At 58.3% G+C, this 22621-nt stretch overlaps 8 protein-coding genes across 8 annotated transcripts; 5 read left to right on the plus strand and 3 right to left on the minus strand.

The window, feature by feature from the left end:
• Positions 1 to 82: 82 nt before the first annotated feature.
• VTJ04DRAFT_5763 (uncharacterized protein) lies at positions 83 to 1244 on the minus strand (the record flags this gene model as incomplete). The annotated part of the gene is made up of 2 exons (XM_069363913.1): positions 83 to 992; positions 1066 to 1244. 2 exons carry the CDS (start codon positions 1242 to 1244, stop codon positions 83 to 85), a joined length of 1089 nt encoding a protein of 362 aa, XP_069217792.1.
• A 528-nt stretch (positions 1245 to 1772) lies between these two features.
• On the plus strand, positions 1773 to 1982 carry VTJ04DRAFT_5764 (uncharacterized protein; the record flags this gene model as incomplete). Its single annotated transcript, XM_069363914.1, has 1 exon — positions 1773 to 1982. The coding sequence occupies one exon, from the start codon at positions 1773 to 1775 to the stop codon at positions 1980 to 1982; it is 210 nt and encodes a 69-aa protein (XP_069217793.1).
• A 72-nt stretch (positions 1983 to 2054) lies between these two features.
• Positions 2055 to 3315, minus strand: VTJ04DRAFT_5765 (uncharacterized protein; the record flags this gene model as incomplete). The annotated part of the gene is made up of 3 exons (XM_069363915.1): positions 2055 to 2256; positions 2334 to 3032; positions 3098 to 3315. The coding sequence occupies 3 exons, from the start codon at positions 3313 to 3315 to the stop codon at positions 2055 to 2057; spliced, it is 1119 nt and encodes a 372-aa protein (XP_069217794.1).
• Positions 3316 to 3330: 15 nt separating this feature from the next.
• On the minus strand, positions 3331 to 4042 carry VTJ04DRAFT_5766 (uncharacterized protein; the record flags this gene model as incomplete). The annotated part of the gene is made up of 3 exons (XM_069363916.1): positions 3331 to 3344; positions 3446 to 3610; positions 3841 to 4042. 3 exons carry the CDS (start codon positions 4040 to 4042, stop codon positions 3331 to 3333), a joined length of 381 nt encoding a protein of 126 aa, XP_069217795.1.
• A 1490-nt stretch (positions 4043 to 5532) lies between these two features.
• Positions 5533 to 6807, plus strand: VTJ04DRAFT_5767 (uncharacterized protein; the record flags this gene model as incomplete). Its single annotated transcript, XM_069363917.1, has 1 exon — positions 5533 to 6807. One exon carries the CDS (start codon positions 5533 to 5535, stop codon positions 6805 to 6807), a length of 1275 nt encoding a protein of 424 aa, XP_069217796.1.
• Positions 6808 to 9245: 2438 nt separating this feature from the next.
• VTJ04DRAFT_5768 (uncharacterized protein) lies at positions 9246 to 17005 on the plus strand (the record flags this gene model as incomplete). The annotated part of the gene is made up of 2 exons (XM_069363918.1): positions 9246 to 9401; positions 9452 to 17005. 2 exons carry the CDS (start codon positions 9246 to 9248, stop codon positions 17003 to 17005), a joined length of 7710 nt encoding a protein of 2569 aa, XP_069217797.1.
• A 1319-nt stretch (positions 17006 to 18324) lies between these two features.
• Positions 18325 to 20334, plus strand: VTJ04DRAFT_5769 (uncharacterized protein; the record flags this gene model as incomplete). The annotated part of the gene is made up of 2 exons (XM_069363919.1): positions 18325 to 19048; positions 19103 to 20334. 2 exons carry the CDS (start codon positions 18325 to 18327, stop codon positions 20332 to 20334), a joined length of 1956 nt encoding a protein of 651 aa, XP_069217798.1.
• A 1244-nt stretch (positions 20335 to 21578) lies between these two features.
• VTJ04DRAFT_5770 (uncharacterized protein) lies at positions 21579 to 22241 on the plus strand (the record flags this gene model as incomplete). The annotated part of the gene is made up of 1 exon (XM_069363921.1): positions 21579 to 22241. The coding sequence occupies one exon, from the start codon at positions 21579 to 21581 to the stop codon at positions 22239 to 22241; it is 663 nt and encodes a 220-aa protein (XP_069217799.1).
• Positions 22242 to 22621: the final 380 nt, after the last annotated feature.

Consider the following 22621-nt stretch of genomic DNA (forward strand, 5'->3'; position numbering starts at 1 on the left):
TAGAGTACTTATCCACCTCCTCCAACCTCGCCTCTAGTTCCTCTGCATAGGCATCTATCCAAAGACCAGCACCCGACGCCTCTCAAACCGACATATCCATCGCGATCGCCTTATGCGGGCTATACCCCTTAATCACAAAATCCTCCACCTTCCACCCGTCAATCCCCAGCTCCGCGTCCACCCCCTGATCCGGAGTCCATTCTTCATGTCCCACGATTTCCAGCTCGGGGAACTCGCGCGGCTCGCGTGTCAGCTGCGTCTCCAGCGCCTCGACGTGGTTCAGATACACGTGCGCGTCGCCCATGACGTGGGTTAGGGACCCCGGGACGAGCCCCGCGCACCGCGCCAGCATGTGGGTGAGTAAAGAGTAGCTGGCGATGTTGAAGGGCACGCCGAGGCCCATGTCGCAGGAGCGTTGGTAGAGTTGGCAGTGGAGGTGGCCTTTTGTTGCCTCGGCCTCCCCATTGTCACCCCCTTGTTGTTGCTTGTTCCGCCCGCGCGCGTGCTGCGGAAACGACACGTAAAACTGCGCAAACATATGACACGGCGGGAGCACCATTTTCCCCATATCCGCGGGGTTCCACGCGCTGAGGACCAGCCGGCGATCGTACGGATTACTCCTCAAGGTCCGAATAATCCTCGCCAGCTGGTCCACCCCTTGGCCGGAATAGTCCGTCTTGCAGTCGACGTAGTCCGCGCCGAAATGCCGCCACTGGAAGCCGTAGACGGGGCCCAAGTCGCCTTCTTCCCGGTCCGTGAAGCCGAGAGAGTCCAGAAACGCGCGCGAGCCGTTGCCGTCCCAGATTTTCACGTTTTGGGAGGACAGGGTGCGCGAGGAGGTGTCGCCGGAGATGAACCAGAGGAGCTCGGCGATGACGGCGCGGGTGTAGACGCGTTTGGTGGTGAGGAGGGGCAGGATGGGGACGCCGTTGCGGTTGAGGGAGAATTTGAGCGGGCGCGGGGCGAAGAGGGAGTAGGTGCCCGTTCCGGTCCTAGGTGCATGGCATGTCAGGATTGGGCGTCAGGAAAGGAGCGGTGGGTTGGGGAGGCTGGAAGGAGACGAACCGGTCCTGGCGGAGTTCGCCGTGGTCGAGGATCTCGCGAACGAGGTCAAGGTATTGGTACTCCTCATGTCGGGGTGTGGAAAGGGGAGGGGGAACGGAGGTTGTAGTAGTAGTGGTGGTGGTGGTGGTGGTGGTGGTGGCCGTCTCGGCCGAGGGCGGTTCGGTTTGAGAGACGGTCATGGTGGTAAGTTGTGAGGTCAATGGGAGTGAATGGTCTTGAAAAGTATAATCTTTGTCTGCGGTGCACCCGAACTCCTTTCAGATTCCTTTGGTTGTTGTGTCTGCCCCTGGAGGAGTGAGTGGTTGACAGGGAGACGCGCCGAAAATGCAATTTACGCGTCGACGCGTTGAAGGCGTTTCGCCCCGCGCTAAAACGAGGCTGGATAGCGGGGCAACTGAGTGGCTGACGCCCACTGGCGTGGACTGTGGCTAGGTGCAAACCCACTTGGGTCTTTTGGAATCAGGGCGACGAACTTGGCGCTCAGGAGGTCACTTGGCTGTATTGCGGAATCCCATCGATAACAACATCCCTGGAACCGATATCCTCTAAGAACCTGGAACCTAGAAGCACTCAGCACTCATCAACATTCGAGGCGCAGTCACAATTCAAGTTGCCACTCCCGTCCCGACGTGGCCCGAACAACCTTGGAAGAAAGACATGGAATTCATGATTTCTCAAGCAAAGTTCTGTTTACCTTTTCCATGCCAATGCCAATGCCAACTGTGTATGTACCTTATGCAGCCCAAGCCCAACGCCAACCAATGCAGCCCCTTTTTTACAGCCCAACGCCGTCCGTCTGTCCACGTACCCCCGAACCCCAGACATGCATGATGCGATTACCATTCCCATATGACCTTGTTGTTGGCCCCAGCCTGCCTACTCCATATGCTCATGAGAAACCTTATCGTGACCCTTGACAGCCCGTGATTAAACTTTGTAGAAGGAAAACAAAAATGAACAAGAATCGAAGAAAAGAGAAAGAAGCCTGATTACCGGCTCGGCGCCCTCTCGTGCCGCCCCGGCGAGGCCCGCCGCATCAAATTCGATGCCGACCTCTTGAGCCTGTGCCTCAGAGACGTGCCCTTGCGGATGTAGATGGTCGGGTAGCACGAGACGAACCCGCTCCCGCTGCCGGGATAGCGGTCGTACACGTCATAATACTGCGTCAGCCAGTGGCTCACATTGTACTCCCTGGTTGTTTGCGACCCGTTAGCAAGCGTTCTCGTCGTCCCAGTTTAGTGAGTGAGGGAACTCTTGGATGTACTTACGCCGTGGTCGCGTTCTCCAACGCTTCCGTATCCTGGTCCGCCTCGTCCGACCAAAAGGTAAGCTGCTTGATGATCACCGCCGGCTTGAACCCCCCCTCTTTCACGGCCTGCAACACGCTGCCGTTGAGCGTCGTGTCGAAAACCAGCGTGTGCGAGTCGATCTTGAGGATGCCCTCGTCGATGAACGCGTCCGGGTCCGCGTTGCCAGTAGTAGTCTCGCTCCCCGCAGCAACCCGCCGCCCCCGACCAGGCGGCACCACAAACGTCGCGTGCGGAATCTCGCCCCCAGACTGACCAGCACCACCACCGCCCTGCATCTGCGCCAGAAACCTTGCCATGTCGCCGACAAACAACCGCCGCTTCTCCTCCAGCTTGTACCCCAGCGCGGCCGTCAGCGGGGCGTCCGGGTGCGCGACGGTGCGGCGGGTGAAGTGGACGATGCGGTCGATGCTGATCCCCGCCCGGCGCAGGCGCTGGTAGAACGAGTCCGGCCGGGCGTCGCGGCGCGCGTCCCGCAGCATGTGCAGGAACGCGCCCCCCGGGGAGCGGCTGTCGTAGCCGTAGAAGGCGAGCTCAGCGTGCTGGATGCGGGCCATCAGGTCCCAGTACTCGGACCCCGTGGGGGGAGGGGTGGGGTGGCGCTTCCAGAGCTTGGTTTCGAAAAGAGGGCTGGGGAGGGTGGAGAGGATGGAGAGGATTCTGGGGAAGGAGTTAGTTGGAAATTCTTTGATATGAAGAGGGAGGAGGTGAGAAACAAGACGTACTCTTTGTCGCTGGCGTCGCGCCAGTTTCCGCCGCGAGCATAGAGTTCCCGACGAGCGGCCAGGATGTGCGGAGGCTCCTCCAAATCATCATGGACCAAGTACTTTACTCTCTTGATGATCTCGTCACGGCGCTCCTGAAGCCAGAGACCGTCCAGGTCGCCGGGCCGGATGGGGCGGGCGCCGGGGATGGCCTTGACAGGTGCTTCGGGCATACCCATCTTGGCCAAGAACACTTAGCGCAACTTGTCTGTGTTGGTTCATGCCGGTCAGAGGTCGGTCTGGTGATGTGTTGGAGACAGAGACTTGGAACCGAGTAGATGTTGTATGAGAGTGATGACGATGACTTACTATACTGGGATGCCGCCAAGCGTGGCGTAGATGTAGGACGCCGTATCGTATGTTTGAATAAGGGGGGTTGGTTGCAGTTGTCAGCAAAGACGAGGTGGCTGCAGCGAGGTTGAATCTGACACAAAAATGCCAGTTTCAGTCCGCCAACATGCCAGTTGGATTCGCCTTCGTTAGTCCGTATTCTGTTCCTCAATTGCAGAAATTCGTCGTTGTAGGAGACCAAAAGATCGGATATGCATTTCCATCTCTTCCAGGTTTTATTTCAAGCTAGAGGTTCCCTGTTTGCCAGCGGACACCTCCATCCCAGCGGCCTCAAACAATGGCATGGAAACAAGCAATTCCGGGATCCGCCTTCGTTTCGCCCCATTTCCACGCTGTTCAGCGCTGGCACGCACTTTGCCAGTCAGTCGGGCCTCCAGAACCATCCCACTTCAGGGGAACAAGTCCCTGTAGGGCGCGCGGCAAAGCTGGGGGCGGCCGAGGCACCAAGCCACAACGGCCCAGTTTTAGAGCGTTTCGCGCCTTCGCCACATGAAACAGCGAGAGGCAGCCTGCAAGGTGTTTGGGGAGGGTAGGGTTAGGGTCAGGGGTGAGCATTTTTTTGCCGGATGCCGCCACCTCCCGGTTGCTCAGCCTCACTGAGCACAGCCCATCGTTTCAGCGAGAAGCAGCACGAAATTGTTGAGGATGCGTCACTTCGGTGTCAAAATGGCGATGTCCGTGTCTGAGTGATGCATGCAGGAGTTTGACTTGAAGCATTCGTCTCCTCGGAATGCAGAGCACAGCTGCATTGCACCGAGTATGAGCAGAATTCCGGCACATTTGAAGGAGTTCCAACACGCTCAACGCTGTGTGTCATGGGCAGTTGACCCATGTTGACCCAAGCGGATGGATCGGACTCCATGTGGAGTTGACACTGCAACCCTCGACTGGAAACCTCCTGCTCATGCCATGTCGAAAACATCCAGGTTTCTCGCTGTCCGTCTTGATGGGCATGTCGATGCTAAACCTTCGCCTTTTCCTGTGACTGTTCTCACGGGACCTTCAGGGCCACCTCAATAAAGAGGGCGTTGATGGGGGATGAAAAGAAGACGGCCACAATACCACGAGGATTTGAAAGAATCTTGTAAGTGCAGCCCTGATTTCTGCGAGGGGCATTGTGCAAAATCGATCCTCTCGGCTGCCGCCTCGAATAAGGTTGGTGACGATCGATGTGTTGCTGTGTTGCGAATAACTCAGGTATGCCTGGGGATGAAGACTTGGACTCGAAGTGCAACCAGGAGGTCGGCTGTCGTACGCCTGGAACTTGACTCATCTCACCAGTCTTCGCCAATTCAAGACATCTCTTCGCACCACGCCATTGTTTTCATTTGTAATGTCTTGGGTAGTGCACCAGAATTGCCATGCCAAATTAGGCCATCGTTGCAGCCAAAGACCGAGAAACCGTCCTTCGCGCAAACCAAAGAACCAGAAACAGAACTAGGTACGGGAGTTATCGCCGCGGAGATGCTGGTGTTGTTGGTTATATAGCCCTCCAGAAGACTGTGTCAAGCCATGTCGCCGTAAAAATGGGCTGATCCGGCTAAAGTGGATCTGTCCCTGCACCGACGGGATCCCCACCGAGCCCCGGGTCTCTGCGGAGCCTGTGGGATGTTGGCCAATTGTGGCCAGGGGAATTCACCTTTGCTCCGGTCACCTTCGCGAAAGGGCCCGGCGACCCGGCCCCGTACGCCTCGGAGATGCTCATTTCTACGGGACTTCACGGCTACCGCCTCGTTCCACCGCTCCCACCCGTGTCAGGAGAGCGACTTGACGAAAATATCGTCTTCGGAGTTCGCCATGTTGGTTCTGCATCGAGAGGGAGAATGGAGGACGAAATGGGGAGGATAAATACCGGCCTTGAGCCGTTGCAGACGGCATGAGATGCATCAGACAGATGCAAGGGGTCAAATCAGGGTCCTAATTACAACTCCAACTGCAATTACCTTCGCTGAAGGTCACTCAGACTTCATTCTTTCCTGAACTGTTTTGGACAGGATCAGATCACCATCACCACTCTCGCTCCACCAACAGGAACATCAACCACCATGGCGGCCGCACTCACCGAGCAGCAAATCGCCATCGTCAAGGCGACGGCGCCGGTCCTCAAGGAGCATGGCGTCACCATCACCACCGTCTTCTACAAAAACATGCTCGGCGAAAACCCCGAGCTGAAGAACATCTTCAACATCACCAGCCAAGCCAACGGCCGCCAGCCCCGCGCCCTCGCCATGGCCGTCCTCGGCTACGCCACCTACATCGACGACCTGCCCAAGCTCGCCCACGCCGTCGAGCGCATCGCCCACAAGCACGCCTCCCTCCACGTCAGCGCCGACCAGTACGACATTGTCGGCCGCTACCTGATCCAAGCCATCGGCCAGGTCCTCGGCGACGCGGCGACCCCGGAGATCGTCGACGCCTGGACCGCCGCCTACGGCGTGCTCGCCCAGGTCTTCATCCAGCGCGAGGGCGAGATGTACAAGGCCAACGCCGCCGAGGGCTGGAAGGGCTGGCGCAAGTTCCGCATCATCCGCAAGGTCCCCGAAAGCGACGTCATCACCAGCTTCTACCTCGCCCCGTCCGACGGCGTCGTCCCGCTCCCGCGATACCTCCCGGGTCAGTACGTCAGTCTGCAGATCCACGTCCCGCAGCTTGGCCATCTGCAAAGCCGCCAGTACAGCCTCAGCGAGGCGCCGCGGGAGAAGGGGGAGTACTACCGCATCAGCGTCAAGCGGGAAGACGGCGACGAGGCTGCGGGTGCCATCCCGGGACTGATTTCGAATTTGCTCCATGGCAAGTACAACGTCGGCGACGAGGTGGAACTCTCGCATCCGCAGGGCGAGTTCTTCCTCGACCCACGCGACGCGTCCAAGACGGGCGCGCCCGCAGTGCTCATTTCCGCCGGCGTCGGCGCGACCCCGCTCATGGCCATCCTCGACAGCCTGACCTCGGATGCGGCGGCGACCAAGCGGCCCGTGTCGTGGGTGCACGCGGCGCGGTCGAGAAGCTCGCAGCCGTTCGCCGAGGCGGTGAGGCAGATCTGCCGCGACCACGAGAACGTCACGGCCAATGTGTTTTTGCGGACTGCGGGCCCCGAGGACCGCGCCGGGGTGGATTATGATTTTGAAGGTACCAGGATGGAGCTGGAGAAGTTGGATGCGGAGAAGGATTTGTTCCTGAACGACAAGAGGGCGGAGTATTTCATCTGCGGCCCGGAGCAGTTTATGGCGGATATGCGTGCCAAGCTGGTCGCGAAGGGGGTGGAGAGGAGCAGGATCTTTTTGGAGCTGTTTAACACGGGCGATGTCCCTGATGCGGAGTGATACCCATCCAAGGGGGTGTGAGGCGGGGGTTGGGTTGTTGACTTTCATTGCTTCATGTTCTCTGCTTACTTGTACTTACGGTTACTTGTTTCATGGCTTGATACCACAGGAATAGACGCTAGATTACGTCCTCTCTGCCTCACTTCCTTCCAAACCTCACGGCTCCCTTTTACCTCCCCAGCATCAGCATGCCTCGATGGAGGCAAATGAAGCCAGCGTTACTCAAGAAGCAGTGTAACCTTGGTGCGCGTCATCTCATCTCCCCCAAATCTGCTGTGGCTGTTCCGGATCGGATGAGATCCGACCTTACCGATCGGATGTCAAGGATGAGAGGGGTACGGTCGTTGAATCGAACCAGCCACCCATTCAAGAACCATGATGCTGCGCGATCTCGCATTCCGCGAGCTTTGCGGCATCCGTATCAGCAGAACCGCCCCGAGAGCAGCGCTGGTTACGGTGTGTGACCATGTTGTGGTTGGCATCAAGATGCATTGTGGGAACGCAAGCGGATGGAGTACTACCTACGTAGGTGTAGCCATCACGAGAGGGTTTCACAAGATGGTAGTAAGTGATAAAGCAAGAGGTTTGTTCCTGGAGGGATGGACTTGGCTTCTACTCCGTATTCCTGTTTGTACAAATCTTGGAGCAGTGGTTGGAGGTGGCTTGCCACTTAGGGTTGAACAGCATCGTTGCCAATCATGATCTCTCGTCCCTTGCATTTGTGGGTGGCAGAAGGAGATCAAGGTGGTGGTGGTGACCCGATAGTTTGGGTCGAGTTTCCATTGGGCACAGGGGTTGGTTGGATTGCGTCGGTGGCGTCGCCCGCGGCAACCACTGTCCAAAGTCAACATTAGCCCCTGACTGCGACGCCACAAACCTTGGGCCAACCTCGAGTTCCTGGCGCACACGACGAAGAAAACAAAATCTACCAGAGCTATAAATACAGTGATTCATGATTGCCTGTGGATTGTCTCTTCTACAATGACCGAGTTGTTTACACGCGCAAGCGACCTCGACTCAAATTGACAAGAGTGCGCTGCATCATCGGATGTCTCGACTCAGGAGACCCGGATCTCTCTCAACTACCGCTGCCACATTTTGGATGGAAGGTGGTGTGAGGGGCTCTGGATCGAAATGATTCTACAGGGTGTCTCACGAGGTCGCGGGTCACCACACTCGACGGTGACAAACCATTCCACAAACCCGCGGCTTGCCACACATTGCAGAGATCCAGAGATCCAGGTTGTTGCGGTTTAGCACATGGCCGGGGACAGCGTGGTGATCATCAGATTGATCGTCTTGACTGAGGTATTATGGGGGATTAGTTAGTCTTGGTACTGGTATGGAAGCGTGTGGTTGATTTGATCAACTGCGGATGGGATGGGAAACCTTAAGCCGAAACAGGTACAGGCACTGCTTGACCGACCACCGCGAAGTCGAGTTCCATGCTCATTCTGGAGTCATCTGGAAGCTCATCTGTATTTTTCCTCAGGTCTCCCGTGAGGTAGTGACTTGCTAGGAAACGGTGTAAGCAGTAGAGTGTAGGCAGGAATCGCATGGTGTCGTGCCGATGAGCGCCGAGCCTATGTGAATGAAGCCACACGCTCCAATTTAGCCTTTACTACGCTGCTGTTCCATCCCCCACATGCTTCGGGCGAAGGGAACTCTTCGCCAAACGCTCCAGAAACCCTCTGCTGGAGCTCCAAACAGGGATAAATAGCCATTCACTCGCTCTATTTTCCTTTGTATCTAGCATGCGGAATTACACACTCTTTCCCACTACCTTTTTCCTGCACCTGGAAGCTTGTGGCATGTCACATGGCCACCCACGAGGCCACCGACCGCGACGGCCATGGGATGTGGAACAGCCAGATGAACGGCACCATACCAGATGGCGTGAGATCTAAGACCAAGAAGAGCGAGGCATTTTTTGGGAATCTGCTTCCTGTATTCCCTTGGGCATGGTGCTACAAACATCAGATTTCGATCAAGACCAGGGCAGCCCAGAATTACCGAGGCCATCTCCTCTTCAACTCCTTCTCCTTGCCCGACTCATCACTCACCGGTGTTTTCAATTCTCCTCCATGCATGCAACAGACTTGAGATGAATTGCAAATGATGGGTCGGTCGCCAGGAAATCTCGACTCTTGTTTGGTTTCCCCAGAACCTAAACCTTAACACCCCTCGGCTTCTTCCGTCCCATCTCGCGCTCTCTGTAACTTACACCAGTTTCTCCCTTCCCACCACTTACACTCCACGTCTCCAATGTTTTGATTGCTGCTTCTTTCACACCTTTTTCAACATCCCAACATCGACGCGAGTCAGCTGCATCCACCTTTCTCTTGCATCTCATTCATCGCGCGCTTGTTCTTCACCGCTGTTCTGGTCCGTTTGTACCAACGCATCGTCGCAACCACTTCTCTCTACACATCACCACCATGGCGCATCAGTCGCCCGGCTCAGAGCCCATCGCAATTGTCGGCACGAACTGCCGCTTTGCTGGCCATGTCACGAATCCTTCGCGCTTGTGGGAGCTTCTTGAGAATCCGACCGACCTCGCGCGAGAGGTGCCTCCGGAGCGGTTCAACATCCATGTAAGTCGGTCAGTGTTAGAATCCCGGATGAAGCATGTTCTAACTCACAGGCGCAGGCATTCTACCATGCTGATGGCGAGTACCATGGCGCCACCAACTCGCCCAAGGCCTACTTCCTGGACCAAGACCACCGCGTCTTTGATGCCGGTTTCTTCGGCATCTCGCCTAAAGAGGCCGAGGCCATCGACCCTCAGCAGCGCATGACTCTCGAGGTCGTGTATGAGGCTCTCGAATCGGCCGGGTATTCGCTGCGCCGGTATGCCGGTGCCAAAGTCGGTGTGTTCGCCGGCCTCATGACCGGTGACTACGACACTCTGAGCCAGCGCGACGAGTTGAGCAACAACAAGTACTACGCCACCGGCAACGCGCGCTCCATCTTGGCCAACCGCATCTCGTACTTCTTCGACTTCCGCGGCCCTTCCATGACCATCGACACGGCGTGCTCGTCCAGCCTGGTCGCTCTGCACCAGGCGATCTTGAGCCTGCGCGCCGGAGAGTGCACCATGGCCTGCGTGGCCGGCGCCAATCTCATTCTTACTCCGGAGCAGTCCATCGCCGAGTCCAAACTGCACATGCTCAGCCCGACCGGCCACTGTCGTATGTGGGACGCAGCTGCTGACGGCTACGCACGCGGCGAGGGCATTGCCGCGATTCTCGTCAAGACGCTCAAGCAAGCCTTTGCTGATGGCGACCACATCGAGGCCATCATCCGCGAGACCGGTGTGAACTCGGACGGCCACACCCCGGGAATTACCATGCCCAACTGGGAGGCTCAATCCCGTTTGATCCAGGAAACCTACCGCCGCGCGGGTTTGGATTCGCGCAACCCGAACGATCGATGCCAGTATTTCGAGGCCCACGGTACCGGCACTCCTGCCGGCGACCCGAACGAAGCTCGTGCCATCGAGGACGCCTTCTTCAAACATGGCAAACAATCATCCGACGCAATTCTGCTTGTTGGTTCCATCAAGACGGTGGTCGGTCACACCGAAGGCGCCGCAGGACTGGCTGGTCTTCTCAAGATCGTCGAGAGCATGCGTCACGACACCATTCCGCCCAATCTTCACTTCGAGAATCTGAGCCCGACTGTCCAGCCCTACTACTCCAAACTACGGATTCCGGCCAAGGCCCTGCCATGGCCCGAGCCTCCCACCGGACAGCCCAAGCGCGGAAGCGTCAACTCGTTCGGCTTCGGCGGCACCAACGCCCACGCAATCATCGAGCAGTACGTCCCTGAAATTCACAACCGCCTTGCGAAATGGGCGCCACCAGCCCTACAAGGTTCTCTCCAAGTGCGCGGCGATCCTGCGGTCCTGTCTGAGGAGCAGCGGACTGTGCTCCCGCTCGTCCTTTCCGCTCCCTCGCAAACATCGCTGGCCGCCGTCATCAAAACATACCGTGACTACCTGATCCGGCATCCCGAGGAGAGCTTCGCCGAACTCGCCTACCACGCCTACGCCCGGCGCACCGCGTTCCGGTTCCGCCTCGCCATCACGAGCATCTCCAAGTCCAACGTCATCGCCAAGCTTGACTCGCTCCTCGCCGCGGCCAAGGACATGCGCAGCCCCAACCTCGGAACCAGGACGCGCACGCGCACAGGTAGCGAGGAGTTCCGCATTCTCGGGGTCTTCACCGGCCAGGGCGCGCAATGGGCCACCATGTCCCGCGGACTGTTCCGCTCGTCCAGGGTGTTTGCCGACTCGATCCGGAACTTGGATATGGTCCTCAAAACCTGCCCCGACCCGCCCTCGTGGTCGCTGGAGGACGAGATCCTCGCCGACGAGGATGTTTCTCGCGTCAACCAGGCCAACGTATCCCAGCCGCTCTGCACGGCGGTGCAGATCGCCCTTGTTGATTTGTTGCGACATATGGGCATTGGGTTTGCTGCCGTCGTGGGGCACTCCTCGGGCGAGATCGCGGCGGCGTACGCGGCGGGGAAACTCAGCGCTCGAGATGCTATTCTTGTTGCGCACTACCGCGGGCTGGGGGTGCACATGGCTTGCGGCAGGGATGGTAAGCCCGGGGGGATGCTCGCTGCCGGCTTGACGAGGGAGGAAGCTCTGAAGCTGTGTTCCATGAGGAAGTATTCCCGCCGGCTGTGGGTGGCGGCGGTCAATTCGCCTTCCAGCGTCACGTTGTCGGGGGATGTCGATGCCGTTCAGGAGGCGGCTGCGGAGTTAGGTGGTCAGGGGAAGTTTGTGCGGGTTCTGAGGGTCGACAAGGCGTATCACTCGCCACACATGGAGGATGTCGCGGTCAAGTATCTCGATAAGCTGATGGCTTGCAACATCAAGCCCATGGGCGGGAATGGAACGCACTGGGTGTCGAGCGTGTACGGTTGGGGCGGGCCGCCTGAGGCGGAGCTCGCGGCCTGGTATTGGAAGGACAATATGGCCAAGCCGGTGCTGTTTTGCGATGCTGTGAGCACCACGCTTAAGACCCTGGGTCCGTTCGATTGTGCAATCGAAGCTGGGCCGCATCCGGCGTTGAAGGGGCCTGTCAAACAGATCATTCAGCATAGGAACGTACCCGAAATCCCCTACGCCGGGCTTCTCGACCGGAATCTCGACGACCGCGAAGCATTCGCCTCCTTCCTCGGCTGGTTGTGGACGGAGTTCGACCAGGCCACCGGTCCGGATTACTTCCACCGCTTCGTGCTCGGCTCCAGCCAGCCCGAGCTCACCGACACCCGCGTTCCGGACGCGCCGCGGTATCCCTGGGACCATTCTCAGATCCTGTACCGCGAGTCGCGCATCACCCGGCAGTACCACTTCAAAACAGACCCGCCGCACGAGCTGCTCGGGGTGCGGACGCGCGATGACAACAAGCACCAGATGCGCTGGCGCAACATTCTCAAGCTCGAGCGGCTTCCCTGGGTCGAACACCACTCGTTCCAAGGCAAGGCGCTGCTGCCCGCGTCGGCGTACGTGGTCATGGCGCTGGACGCAGCGAGGGTTGCGGTGGGAAGCAGCCGGAGCGCATCTGTGGTTGAGCTGAGGGATCTCAGGTTTGCTAGTGGGATCATTCTGGAGCCGGAGACGCCGGGAGTTGAGGTCTTGTTTGACTTGACGATTCAGCGTGATTCAAGGGAGATGATGGAGGCGTTGTTCACGCTTTGTTCGACGATTGCGGATGGTCGGACGGATATGAGCCGTAACTTTAGCGGCAACCTTGTGGTTACTTTTGGTGAGCCTTCCACGGATGCACTGCCCTCCAGGCGGACGGAGAGGCCAGAGACACTGCCCGCCAGCCCTGATGGGTTCTACACGATGATGGCCAAAACGGGGCTTGCATATACCGGACCTTTCAAGGCGATTCAAACGATCAACCGGCGGTACAATTTTGGGACGACTACACTTCGCCGACGTCATGATGACGACACGACGACCTTGGCTATCAGCCCGGCAACTTTGGATGCGTGCTTACAAACGGCCTTTTTGACTATTTCGTCCCCCGGAGACGAGGCCATTTGGACCTCGTTCCTCCCCGTCGACATCACCTCCGTCCGCTTCAATCTCGCGGCACTGGAGGAGGACGGCAAAACTAACGCCGCACAAGACACACTGGCCGTTGACGCGTACCTAACGCGTGCCGCCCCCGCGTCGGAAAAGGGCCCGGCCTCGTTCACCGCGGACATCGAGATCTTTGACGCCCAAGGCACCATGGAGATCCAAGTCGAGGGGCTCACCGTCGCGTCCATCGGCGCGAACCGGCCCGAGAACGACCGCGAGCTGTACCTGACGACGACGTTTGATCTCGACCCGGACGACGAAGTGGTGTCCGCTGATCTTGACGAGCTCATGAGGGCCCCCAACCACACGCTCATCGAGAGCTGCGAGCGGGTTGCTGCGTTTTACCTCGCCCAGCGCGAAACGGTGGATGACGGCCCAACTGCCTGGCCCGACGAGACTGAGGAGAGTATCCGCACCTTTGCGCGCGCGTCGCCGTACTTCCCCATGCTCGAGCGCGTGAGGCAGTTGATACAGACCCTGCCGAGCAATATCGAGCAGGAGATGCGCATCACCATCCAGCAAGCCCACCAGCTCGCGGCGCTGCACCGGCACCTCGCCCGCATCGCGCGCCAGATCGCTCACAAGTACCCGCGCATGCACGTCCTGGGGTTGACGGACCCCAAGCTGGGCTTGACGGAGCATATTCTGGCAGGGCTCGGGGAGTCGTTTACCTCGTACCGGATCGGCACGGAGCCCGAGGAGAATTTGGACGCGAGGCTTCCTGTTAGCCGTGCTATCCGCAGCAGAATCGTCAAGGAGAAGGTGGCGCTGGGCAGCCACGACAGCGATCCGAACTGGTACGACCTGGTCATCCTCACCACCTCGGTCATCGGCCGGGGGAGGAGGGAGATCACGCTCGACTCTGTCCGCCGCATGACCCGCCCCGGGGGGTTTCTTGTCCTGTTGGACGTGTCCAAGAGCACGCTCAAAGATCAAATGTCCAACAACCACGAACATGCAGACTGGAACGGCCTGCTCGACGTGTGCGGGTTCGCCCACGCCATGACCAACAGCCACCAGACCTCCCACCGCTACGGGTTTGATTTGTTTATTCGCCAGGCTGAGTCGTTTGACAAGCGCGCGCTTCTGCACCCGTTTGCGAGGGACATGGAGGAAAAGCTGACTAAGGGCCTGCTCGTTATCGGCGGAGAGAACAGCTCAACAAATTCCCTCGTCTCCGGCGTCCTGGACGTCCTCACCCCGCGCTGCGGCTCCATCTGGACTGCATCCTCGCTTGACGAAGTCGACGTTAAGAACATTGGCCGGGTCTCTGCCGTCATGCTCCTCCAGGACCTGGACAAGCCGGTGCTCGCCGGCACGACGCCCAAGGCCCTGGCCGCGCTGCGCTTCCTGTTCCGCCCGGAGATGACATTCTTGTGGGTGACGCGCGGCGCGCGGTATGCAAACCCGGATCACGCGGCCTCGTTGGGGTTCGCGAGGACGATTGCCGCGGAGACGCCGGGGTTGTTGCTTCAGGTGTTGGATTTGGGGTCGGAGGAGGGGGCCTGTGATAGACTGACAGAGGTGAGCACCGCCTTCGCGGTGGAGGCGATTACGGAAGGGTTTGCCAGGCTGGCGATGCATAAACTGCTTTGGGATGACGACGGGGATCCGGATCTTGCGGCGCTGTGGGTGTTGGAATCAGAGGTTTATGTTGAGCAGGGCCACCGGTACGTTGCGCGCGCGGTCCCTTGGAGGGAGGCGAACGATCGCGTCAACGCCGGTCGGCGCACCGTGGAGAAGACAGTCAACACATTGGAGAAGGTTGTGGTGCTGGAGCCGAGCAAGTCGTCACGGAATGCTGGCCGCGGGGCGTTCGAGATAAAGGTCAAGGATCGCGTGGCGCGTGCGTCGTCGGATGGAAAGGACGAAGTTCGCACGATGATGGTGGAATACAGCACCCTGGACGCTATCCAGATCCGGGGCCGGCCGCTGCACTTCGTCGTTGGCCGCGACGTCGACTCCAGCAAGGCGTACCTGGCACTGGTCAGGAGGTTGGGTTCGTTCGGTGAGACGCGGTCGATCTGGACGGTTCCCATCAACCCCTATGAAACGAACCCGCCGGCGGTTCTGGCATGTCTCCTGCGGTACCTTGTCGCGCTGGGAATCGAGCACGCAGCGAAGGGCCGGCACATTCACCTGGTGGGATCGGATCTCGCCTTTGCGGAGGCGCTCCGGGAGGTGATGGGGTGGACAAACGTCCCGCTGACGGTCTACACGACAGACAAGGAGGTTTATCAGTCCGCGTCTAGCTTGGTTTTCTTGCATCCTGCATCGTTGCGGAGGGAGGTACGCGGGTTGTACGACGCCTCCGGGGCCTGGGTCATTGACATGCTCCCAGCCGGTAGCAAGCTCTCGGAAATCCTGCGCGAGACCAAGCCCCGAGATGGTCGCTACAGCAAGTTCTCAGACGTCCTCGCCTCCCTGTCTCTCAACCTCACTCCGGAGACGTTCAAACAAGCGGTTTCATGCGCCCTCGAAAAGACTGCCTCCCTCCCGCACGGCAAGGCCACCAACGCCCCTCTCATCGCCGTCTCTGACCTCCTCCATCTCAACGCACATCCCCCACACTTCCACATCCTCGACTGGAAATCTCAGCGCCAAATCCAGCACCCCATCCACCCGCTCGCCGGCTCCCACCTCCTCAGCGCGCGCAAGACGTACATCCTCGTCGGCCTGACGCGCGACTTCGGCCAGAGCCTGTCCACGCTTCTCGTCGATCAGGGCGCGCGGCACATCGTGCTCTGCAGCCGGCACCCGCCGAACACACAACCCGTGTGGCAGCGCGAGATGCTCGCGCGCGGCGTGGTCGTGCGGTTCGAGAAGCTCGACGTCACGCGCAAGGAACAGGTGGCGGCGCTCAAGGAGCGGTTGAAGGAGGTCGGGTTGCCACCAGTTGGAGGGATTGTCAACGGCGCGATGGTGCTGGAGGATCGCGTGTTTGCGCACATGTCGGTGGAGAGTTTACGAAGGGTGATGGAGCCCAAGACAGTTGGCTCGGCGAATTTGGATGAGGTGTTTGGCCAGGAGCAGCTAGATTTCTTCATCATGACATCGTCGTTTGCGGCGATCGGTGGGCACGCGGGCCAGTCCAACTATGCCGCCGCGAATATGTACATGAACGGGCTTGCCGCGGCGCGGCGGCGGCGTGGTCTGCCTGGGTCGGTGCTGAATATTGGCGTCATCTACGGCCTGGGGTTCCTGCACCGCGAGAAGGACGACCTGTATCAGGGCCTTGAGAGGGAGGGGTATCCGCCCATTTCGGAGCGGGATTTGCACCACATGTTTGTCGAGGCGATTGTTGCGGGCCGGCCAATGGTGCGGCGCGCTGATGGGGAGGGGTATGAAGAGCAGTCCGTGTACGATATCACCACTGGTTTGCGCAGGTTTGACGCAGACAACCCGATGCTGGCGTGGCAGAAGGATCCAAGGTTTTCGCACTTCACCATCCAGCACCACGACAACTCCGCTGGTGACGGGAAGGAATCTGGCGACGAAACCTCTGAAGACCAACACCTCCGCAACGGCAGCGGAAGCAACATCCCCCTGTGCAAGCTCCTCGACGGGGCCACGACCCGGGACGAGCTCGTCGCGGTCCTGTTGGCAGCTGTCGCCGAGCGCGTCCGGCAGCTGCTCCAGCTGAACGAGGGGTTCGTCACCGGGGAGCACACGGTTTCCGAACTCGGTGGCGACTCGCTCGCGGCGGTGGAGCTCCGGTCGTGGGCGTGGCGCGCGCTCGGGCTGGACCTGTCGGTGATGAAGATCATGGGCGGCGCGACGGTGAGGGCGTTGGCGGAGGAGTTGGCGGGTGGGATGATGGCTTTGAGGGGAAGGGATAGAAAAGGGGGTGGTGGTGAGCAGGTGGATAGGAAGGGGGTGACAGGTGAGGAGGGCCCTGGGGAGGCCGGTGATGGGGGTTTGAAAGAGTCTGTGTCGGAGGAGATGGAGTCAGAGATGATGCCCGGAGGAAGCACACAGGCACAGTCACCTGCGTCGGCGGGATCGGTGGGCATGACGGAGGCGTCGACGGTCAGCGATCTTAGCCTGGCTTCGGCATCGAGGATGGGTCACAAGATTGACGAGGGAGAGTAAGAGAGGTTGGGTGTTGGTGTTTGAGTGGTATGGGAAGGAGGATGAGCTGGGACTTTGAGAGAACTGAGGAAGTGTTTCGTGGGCCGGTATCCGGGAATGGGTGTTGGTTGGTTGAGGACAACATCAGTTGATATGGGTCGGATGTATTATTTGCAACTCATGCCATGTATGGTGGAACATTTGAGTGGGGGACTATCTGAGGAGACTGATCTATTGAGAGAGATGTACCGACACGCTCTGAGAAGGGCAGACCGGTGCATGAGAATATGTAGAGGAGCAGGAACGAGGACTACAGGTCGTGATCCCAATGAGGACCTCATTTTCATCACCTACTCTTCATGATCGCGATAGGCGAAACACCAGTAAACCGGATCGATCGAGCCACCCAAACGACAAAAAGCTCGCCGTCCCCCGTACCCACACCCTGGCTCTTCACCAAGGTGCGTCGTCTGGCTACGAAAAACCCCCGGGGAGGTTTTTACTCGGATTCGAACCGGTGGGCTGCCGGTCCGAACACGCGCGGAGGCGTCCCTCCCGCTACCATCCAGCTAGGCCACGACCCCGGGAGCCGGGACCTAGCTGAAGCCGTTGATGGGCGAGGTCGACAATCGGGTTTATATTCTGCCTCAGGCCCGGGGGTGCCTCAGGTACTGCTGAGGTCGGCACGTCCAGGGAGGCCTGATCTTTCAGGCAAAGAGACATACCGTGCTCTTTTCCTTCCTCTTTCCGAATTCGATCCTCTAAGATTATGTCATGTAGGCATGCGATTAGCCTCGGGGAAGGGGAATTTACTGACACCTGGGGACATGGGGAACTTGGAAGTGAAGCCACCATGATGTTTAGGAGAATTGGCACAGCAATTCAACATCACTGCTCTCATCCCATGTCAATAAAAGGTACTAGCCATGGGGTTATCCCCAGAGTTCGGTACTAAGCTCTCGGAGTTTGAGTTCATGGGTTTAGGTGGTGGCGATGTAGATATTATTAATGATTCGGTGCCTTACCTAAACAAGCCAAACAATCGACGAAAGATCTATAAGTAGGAGGGACCAGGAGAAATGGTGTGGCCTCGGCTCAACCTCGTCCTTCCTTCTAAATACCCCATGGTTTGTGTTACCTAGCTGCGAACGGACACATCGGGCAATTCTACCTAATTAAATTCTTACCCCTCATTCTCCTTCCACCTCTGTTCTGCTCTGGGCCGGGAATTTGGCCTCGGAGACACTGACTCATTGTTCAAGTCTCTGATCGTCTCACTACAGCGTCCAAAAGTTCAATTCCACGACAAAATATCAACTAGTAACCGTCAATCTGCCAATATGACGTCTTCTACTCCCAACCCTCCCTCCTCGGCTGAGGTTGTTGTTCCCGGCTCCCACAACCCCGCGCCGGCTCCATGGCCTCCCACAGCCATCACCCCTCAAGACCGCATTGATGCCAATTCCATCGCTGCGACTATCGTCAATGAGCTCAATGCGGCGTTCGCGACCCGCGACTTTGGGGCGGTCATTAACCTCTTTCTGCCGGATGGATTTCACAAGAACACGGGCGAATCCGACGGCCCCGTTTCTGTGGCTCCTTGGCCATACTGGCGCGACCATCTGGTGCTGTCGTGGCAGCTGAGAACGCTCAAAGGGCGCTTAACGATCGAGGAGTTTTTGGAGACCGAATCATTCCTCTCTGCAAGCGGTTCTGGTAATACCCTCAAGTTTGCCGTGGATGAGTCAACCGGGTTCCGAAAACCCCAGGCGGTCGACTTTCGCCCTCTCGGAGGCGTCCTTGGAGTTATGTTTTTCGTCACGATCGAGAGCTCAGTGGGAAGGGGTCGAGGCATTGCCCGGCTCGTGGAGGTGGAGAAGGGGGTGTGGAAGATCTGGACTCTGTACACCTCGTTGGAGGAGATCAAAGGTTGGGAGGAGCGGACGGGACCGAGAAGGGAGTTTGGCGTACAGCATGGCGAAGTCCCGGGGAGAAAGAGCTGGATTGAGGAGAGGAAGGAGGAGAGCGAGTTTGTGAATGCGGATCCTGAGGTGCTGGTGGTTGGTAAGTGATCGGCTTCTCTCGAGGACAGAGCATATGATGCTGACTTTCTCCTAGGGTCTGGCCAGGGCGGCCTGACAGCCGCTGCGCGACTCAAGCGCCTGGGGATTTCTGTCCTTGTGATTGACAAGTTCGACGCCATCGGCGACAACTGGCGGAATCGCTATCCGAACCTTGTCCTCCACGACCCTGTCTGGTTTGATCACTTGCCGTATCTGCCCTTTCCGGAGTCATGGCCCATCTACACCCCGAAGGACAAAATCGCCGACTGGTTCCAATTCTACGCCAAAGCCATGGACCTCGACGTATGGACGCGAACGACCATCGAAAAGGCCACCTTCCAGGAGAAAGATGCGAAATGGACTGTCGACCTCCGGCGTGTTGGACCCGACGGCGTCACTCAGACACGTCGACTGCATCCCAAGCACATCATTATGGCCACTGGCCACTCAGGCAAGCCCAAAGTACCGTCTATCCCGGGCAAGGATGAGTTCCAAGGAGACGTGATCTGCCACTCCGGCGACTTTCCCGGGCCCAAGAAGGGTTCTCCTGGAAGAAAGGCCGTCGTAATCGGAGCCTGCAATTCCGCCATGGACATTGCCCAAGACTATGTCGAGAACGGCCACGACGTGACCATTGTGCAGCGTTCCTCGACCTACGTCATCTCGAGCGAGAGCACGCGCAAGATCAGCTTTGCTGTGCTGTACGAGGAGGGCGGGCCGCCGGTCGAGGACGCAGATCTCACCCTCTGGAGCTTCCCCAGCCAGGTTCTCAAGGCGCTGCAGGTAGACATCACTACTCTTGCCACTCAGCATAACAAGCAGATGCTTGAGGGCCTCGAGCACGCAGGATTCCGCGTCGACTATGGCCCGTCGAACGCCGGGCTTTTCATGAAGTACGTGCAGCGCGGTGGAGGGTACTACCTTGATGTTGGGGCTGCAAAGCTCATCGCGGAGGGCAAAATCAAGGTCAAGTCCGGTCAGGAGGTCGACCGGATTCTTCCTCGTGGGGTTCGGCTGAACGACGGCACGGAGCTCGAGGCGGATGAGATTGTCTTTGCTACTGGGTATGGGAGCATGAGGGAGACGGCGGAGGAGATCTTGGGGGAGGGACTGCCTGATGGCGTCGGAGATGTATGGGGATGGGATTGGGAGGGAGAGATGAGGGGGATATGGAGAAAGACAGCGCAGCCGGGATTGTGGTTTCAGGGTGGGAATTTGGCGTTCGCGAGGTATTATTCCCGCGTGTTGGCCTTGCAGATTCTTGCTCGGCTGAAGGGCTTGGTGTGAGAAAGGGGTTGTGCGCAGCAGTTCCAGAAGGTAGTCAATTAAGTGGAAGGGAGTTGCACACACGCTCCTGTCACATTGGAGAGGACAATACCCCCATATGAAAAGACACCGTGACAGAGATCGAGGATAGAGCTTATTGGGAGCCATCATCTTACCGGTTTTTTGTGGACGCCGCAGAGTGTGTTTGCATTCAGATAACAAGTGGACAATCACGCATTCGAGAAGCAGTGAGGAGCGGATCACTGAGAAGGCGTCGGGCTTCAGGTTTCCCTTGGTTTGGAGAAGTGTCACAGTGCTTCGAATGTCAGGTTCGACCCCTGGATGATGTGGTCATATACCAAGCCAGAAGCATTCCTTGCCTCTTGTGCATCATGTTACTGAACCCATCACATCGACCATAACATCACTCGTTTGGAACTAATCCACTCATCAAGTCCAAGTATTCTTACGCGTCCAGACTCGATAGACTCGAACCTCCACCGCAGGAGTCGAGGGCCACCATGAAACCAGCCCAACTTGTCCTCCTAGCCATCGCCATCTCCTCGTCCTCCCTCATCATCACCGCAACGCCCGCGAGCCGTCAACCACCTCTCCGTACCCCCGAGCCACGAGCACATCCCATGCCACCACCCGTCGCGTCCAACGCCGAGCTCCCACGTCTCACCCTCTACCATCAAACAACACACACCCCCGACGGACGACCCATCTCCCTCCTTCCGCTCTTCTCTCGCCACAACCGCACCATCGCATTGACACACCTCATCCTCGCGGCATGGCACATCCATCCCCCTCCGCCAGGACTAGAAAATGATAGTAATAACTCTACGGCCCGATGCACGGTGTACCTAAATGATCATCCACCGGAGCATCCTCGATATGCGACGCTCTAGGAAGAGGTCCGGCTCCTGCAGCGGGCCGGGGTCAAGGTGCTGGCGATGGTTGGGGGTGCCGCAAGGGGTACGTTTGGAAAAGAGACTTTGGATGCGTCTGTCTCTCGGCCGATGGGATCTCGCGTGGAGGGTGGGTGGTTGTTTGAGCACGCTTACGCTCCGCTGAGGGATGCAATTGTTGCGTTTGGATTGGATGGAGTGGACTTGGATATCGAAGAGCCCATGTCACAGCAGGGCGTGACGAGGTTGCTGCGACGGTTGAGGGAAGATTTTGGGATTGGCTCAAGCTCTGATGTTGGCAAGGGGACTCGGCATGGAAGAAAGTGGTTACGATCGAAAGGGTTCGTCCTGACTATGGCACCCGTTGCGCAGGCGTTGCTTCCAGGCATGGAAGGGAGGCGCCGGAACCTGGGCAGGTTTGACTACACGCAGCTGGAAAGAGATCTGGGAGAAGACGCAGCAGACTTCTACAACGCGCAGTTCTACAACGGCTTTGGCTCATCGAAGACCACTCAACTGTTTGACCGACTAGTCAGCGGCTTCCCCGGGGAGCCTTACAACACCCGATGGGACCCACGGCGTATCGTCATCGGCCAGCTCACCAACCCGACCAACGGCGGCGGCGGGTTTGTGAAGCCGATGGTGTTGGCACGGACTCTGGCGGCCCTGCAAAGGAGGTACGGAGAAATTGGAGGGGTTGCCGGGTGGGAATACTTCAACGGGATTCCTGGGGGTGAGGACGAGCCATGGCGCTGGGCTGAGGCTGTCTCTGCTGCGCTGAGGCCGGGACAGGTGAATCCTCGACTGTCCATCTCTCGTGCTGTGGCAGAGAGGTTGACGCAGGTGTGGCGAGTCAGCGCGGGTGCGGCGAAGGGGTTGGTGAGGCCAGAAGGGTCGGGACGGTGGGCGGTGGTGGAGAGGGAGGGAGATGAAGAGTTCAAGGCATGGTTGGAGCCGGATGTGGATTATATGGATATGGTGAATGTGGATGGTGATGAGGCAGAGGGTGGTTGGTAGCGGAAGTCATTGTGGTTTTGTTTACTTGCTCCTAGGAATTCAGGGGTTGATTTCCTCAAAGTGCCAAGATTGAGGTTCAATGCAAGGAGAGTTGTCTTGTCATCACCATGACCTTGACTGTTGGTTCAACATGGTCCCTCCATTTCCATTCTTTGAGATTGCCAAACGGATTGACCAGATGTTGAGATGGCTTCATGGATGGAAATGCTTGAGTGATGCCAAAAGAAACAAAAGCCGGGAACGGACGAGCAAGGGCCCATTTCCCAAAAAGTTTTACGCCTTTCCCAATAAGTTTTGTCCCTGGTCACATGGTTCACTGCCCCACTCCTCCCCCTTTAAGCCAACCACAGCCCTCCTCCTCTCAGCCCACAGCACTGACG

The sequence above is a fragment of the Mycothermus thermophilus genome, assembly GCF_041956435.1.
Source record: "Mycothermus thermophilus strain CBS 625.91 unplaced genomic scaffold VTJ04scaffold_4, whole genome shotgun sequence".
Lineage (NCBI taxonomy): Eukaryota > Fungi > Ascomycota > Sordariomycetes > Sordariales > Chaetomiaceae > Mycothermus > Mycothermus thermophilus.